At 36.8% G+C, this 4,949-nt stretch overlaps 1 protein-coding gene across 1 annotated transcript; it reads left to right on the top strand.

Annotated features, from left to right (window-relative positions):
• Positions 1-1,630: 1,630 nt before the first annotated feature.
• Positions 1,631-2,623, top strand: LOC112018459 (uncharacterized). Its single transcript, XM_024050988.2, has one exon. It carries the CDS (start codon positions 1,682-1,684, stop codon positions 2,267-2,269), a length of 588 nt encoding a protein of 195 aa, XP_023906756.1. The 5' UTR covers positions 1,631-1,681; the 3' UTR covers positions 2,270-2,623.
• The last annotated feature ends 2,326 nt before the right edge of the window (positions 2,624-4,949 follow it).

The following is a 4,949-nucleotide window of genomic DNA, read 5'->3' as shown; positions in this document are numbered from 1 at the left end:
AAGTTATTATTAATAAATAAAAAATGAAGTTAGAGATAGGATCAAATGAAATTAGTGAAAATTTATCATAATAAAATTTATAAAATAATTTTTTTTCTATAAAATCATATGATTGCTACGGGAAATGGATAATCAATCCCCGAAAATTCATTCGGCACAATTTAATTTCCAAGAGCTAAGCCGCACCCAAATCACTACCAACAAAACATAGAAAACATTATTCAATTTTATCACAACCAAGCAACTTGCATTTGTTATTGAAATACAAGTTAAGGAGCGCAAGTATTGCCATATGTGTCACTTTAATTAGTCCCAAGTTTGAAGGGAAAACAAAGCTATAGTACGTATGAGCATGACGAACACATATATCTTAAAGGTGGGAAAGAGTTAGGAATTTCCTGGGAAAAATGCCATACCAATCATGTTTAAGTCTCTTCAATTATTTATGTTATTTGTGTATATGTTGCCATTATTTTTCTTTGCCATTCGATTAGTCAATGCGTTTTTAACCAAAGTCTACAACCAACCCACTATTTTTGTTTTATTTGTAGCATCTTTTAAAATATTTGGAGGATAGAGTTGAATTAGCAAGGATTATGACTAATTTTTATCTTTCTAGCTTCCTTGAATATATTTCTTCTGTATCATCTTTAATTTGGTTTTCCATATTATACAAGGGGTAATTATTATGTACTCTTGGAGTACCATAAATACATACTTCCCCTCTCATATAGTTATTGGTCCCACTAATTAAATTTATAGTAAGAGAGGAGAATATGCAATTATAATACTCCTGGAATATTCAATAATTTACCTTATACAAGTGGTCAATGACTCAACACTTCTTTACTAAAGTTTGCAAGAAGCCCTACTTTGGTAATTTGGAAGTTAAAGTTAGTTGAACTTTAAAAATCTTCGTATATATGGTACTTAATTAAATGAAATCGAGAATACATTTGTACTTAAAAAATTGCAGCAAACAAAACCACATGACTACCTAAGATATGATCATGATTTGGTGTTTTCATTTTTATTGAGATTCGTCTAGAAGCAAATTCTGACCAAACTTCTTGGGTTTTGGATTGATTAGACATTAAGATAAGTTTATATACCAAAACGCCTGGATAATTAATGAAATTTGGCATAGTGCTCGATCCAGAAAATATAAGCTAGAAATTAATAATCATATATTCTATCTAGTTACCATTTTAGTATTCCTTGGGCTTGTAATTTTGTCGAAGATTAAGCCTTAATCGCCGTTTACGGGTCAATAATTAATAATAAGATATAATAATCCGCTGGTATTGGAGCCAGACTACATATCCCATAGACTTCACCTCACTAATTTTAATTCCCAAAACAACCTTGTTGTACCTTTCCAAATAACATGATTGCCACAAAGTTCAAAAAATCTTAGCGGGTCTCATATAATAACAATATGACCTTTTAATTGAAGTTTGAATATCTTTCACATTTTAAGTCCTGCACAGCACATCCCGACAATGAAAAAGACCACACCCCCAAAATCCAAAAAAAAGTTAGTTGATTGTCCTTATAATAAGAAAAAAACAGAAAGTCCAGGGGTAAAAGTGGTAATCAAAGCTCTTTATATATCCATTTCAACAAGACTCACCCTTACTATAAGTCTACAGTTTTTCACACACCACACACACACCCAAAAATGTTTAGCCCATCCAATCCCAAAACTCTCAACCCTCTTCAAGTTTTCTCAATGAAACCACCATATTCTACTCTAAGCTTCAACAAGATCAAAACCCTAATTCACACTCTCATATTTTCACACGTGTGCCGCGCCTTTCGAGCTCTCTCCAAGGCCAAATCTATTGTCATTGAGATTGTTAAGGAAATCCAACCCATCAACTTCTTATACCCCCACAACAAGTCCAACAAGAGCAAGAACAAGTTATTCTTTGGGTCATTTAGGTTACACTATAATTGGTGCTCTTCCCATGTGGTTCCTGTACCAGCTCCTGTTTTAGATGAGACCCATTTGTACTATGACTCCACGTGGAATTCTATGCTTTCAACGGACCAAGCAGGTGAGGATTGTGGAGAGTCACAGCTTTCTGGGTACCTCCAATGGCTTGAAGAAAAGGTTCATGACAATTCAAATTCAAAGACTGAGACTGATATCAATGAGATTGATAAGCTAGCTGAGATGTTCATTGCAAGCTGCCACGAAAAGTTCAAGTTGGAGAAGCAGGAATCCTATAGGAGATTCCAAGAAATGATGGCTAGAAGCATGTGATTTGTGATTCATTCACACCAAGAAATTAAAATTAATGCTGGATGCATGGAATTGCATGTGAGGCCAAGAGATATATAAAAATATGGTGTTTGGTAGTATTTTATACTTTCCCATTCTTTTATGTTAAAATTTATAGAGTGGGATAAGTACAGTGACTTGGGTGGGAATTGGGATTCAGGTTTTTTTTTTTTTTTTTTTTTTTTTTCTACTTCTGGATCGTTCTTCTGACTTGGATGATGGGGGTATATGGAGAATTGTACATGATTGGATGTAGGGATTTGTGCAATTCTTCTCTTTGAAATGGTTGCAACTTTCAATGATAATTATTGGGAGCATCCTACTTTCGATTTTGAAGTCCCTTAATCCTTTAATTAAATATAGTTCCTGAAAATTTAATCAATTCTCGCTCTCTTTATACTTTCTTATAGTGTTAATTGGTAACTTTCCTAAACTGCATTTTGAAAAGAAGGATTTGTTAGAGTGCGCGTACACAAACTGCGTGATCTACTTACTCCACCAGACCACATGGACAACTTCTATTGTACTTTCTTTTTCTTTTTCTTTTTTTAAATATAGGTCAGGCAGCTATAGGCTTAAGGCTAACAAGAGCCCAAAATAATTTAAGATTTCTACCAAGCCAGGGCGGAGCTTTCGCCGTAACAGTACTTTCGAGTAGTTTAGATTAGGTGAGTGACAAGTGAGAACACATTTATTATAAATTTTGGGGATAATTTACTTAATTTCTAGTTGGTAGTTTTCCGGGTTTCCAGTGGACTGACCAAATAAAGAAACACACAAATTAAATAAAATGAAGAAGATTAAGGAGGACCAAATATCTATTTGTGCCAATGACTTTCTTATATATTATTAATTGGATTCCCTCTTATTTGAGTCTTCTTGTTATATTTATCATTACCAGCGTCAATAATTATTTCACATCTAATAATATTTGAGACGCTTTCGTGTCACGTTTATACTCTTTCAAATCACGTTAAAAATGTAAATATCATATACGGAAAGTGTAAACATTATCACATTTATAATCTTTCACATCACGTTAAAAGAATAAATATCTTATACGAAAATGTAAAACATGATCATGCTGATTGTGAATATCTTTGGAGTACGTGTCACTTCTGCAGATATGATTTGCTAGAGTTCATCGCATTGGTGATTAATTGATGTTGTAAGCTTTGGACCAAGTATTTATTTTGGTTATAGTTGGCAATCACTTAGATACGGAGTAGGTTTGTGGTCTCTCTCACTTTCCCTACCTGCTAGACATAGGCGTGGTGGCAATGTGGAGCCCAGTTTGATGTTTTCATCTTTGGTATTTGAGCCATTTCGTATTATTCTGTACGAATGCGCCGTTTAAACTTTATTTTGTTTAATCCTTCCCGGAAACACAAATTTCCTTTCACACACATTTATATCAACTATTTTATCCTATAAAAAAATTTATTTTATATTAATATCTGCTATTAAGGCAAAAAAATGCCCATATTTTAACACAAAAAATTAAAAACAAGTAATTTTATAGAAAAAAAATTATTTTATAAATTTTATTATGATAAATTTTNTATTGTAATTGTAGCGGTCCGACCGCGAATCCCTCCTCTCCTGAGAGATAACCTTGTCTTTTCCCTTGCCCTGCTGCTGATCTTCTTCAACCCTCTTATACTTCTCTATGCGGTCCATTAACTGACGCACGTTTGCAACCGGTTTGCCAGATAGAGACGCCCTCAAACCGTGATCAGTAGGGAGGCCGAGCTTGAATGTGCTGAGGGCCATTGCATCATTGTTACCTTCCACCTCATTGAACATTTCCCAGTACCTATCTGAGTATGCCTTCAAGGATTCACCTTCCCGCATGAATAAGGATAGCAGGGAAGAAACAGGTCTGACCGCTCTTCGGCATGTAACAAAACGGGAACCGAATGCCTGAGTGAGTTCTTTGAAGGAGTTGATGGAGCCTGCCTTCAAACCGTCAAACCACCTCATGGCCACAGGCCCTAGACTGGAAGGGAAAACCTTGCACATCAGGGCTTCGTCTCTGGCGTAGACAGCCATCCTTTGGTTAAAATGACTCACATGCTCCACGGGGTCAGTCTTACCATTATAGATGGTGAACGTTGGTTGGTTAAAACGCCGAGGGAGTCTAGCCCCCTCTATCCTGCGCGTGAAAGGCGACTCAGATATCTGGTTCAAAGCCCTGTTCATGGCATCGTTCTCCATGTCCTCGTGTGATGGACTTCTACGTTGTCTCTTACGATGGGATTCCTCCTCACAAGTGTAGGACTCGCTGGCTGGTGTTTTGGATTTGTGCTGATAAGAGACATCTCGCTCATCATCAAGATCATCCTCAGAATACGAGGAAGCCCGTTTCCTCTTTGCATGGCGCAGCTCTCTCTTTAGTTTTTCTATTTCCAGTTGCAAGTCGCGGTTCTCCTTTGCATGGGACATGTGACTTCCGCTCTGCGATTGGCCCTGGCTAAGGCGCACTGTGTGTACGCTACCCTCACGATTTTGCCTTCCCTCCAGGTTGGCGAAATGGTCCATGTGTTGGGATGCCCTGGATTCTGCTTGCTGTTCACCTTGTCCCGCCATCATCAACTGTTGTTTTCACTCTTGCACAAGCTCTTTCCCACAGACGGCGCTAACTGTAGGGTCAGTTTTTGCG

This window comes from Quercus suber, unplaced genomic scaffold (assembly GCF_002906115.3).
Source record: "Quercus suber isolate HL8 unplaced genomic scaffold, Cork oak 2.0 scaffold_1067, whole genome shotgun sequence".
Lineage (NCBI taxonomy): Eukaryota > Viridiplantae > Streptophyta > Magnoliopsida > Fagales > Fagaceae > Quercus > Quercus suber.
This window is presented reverse-complemented; position numbering and strand designations above follow the sequence as displayed.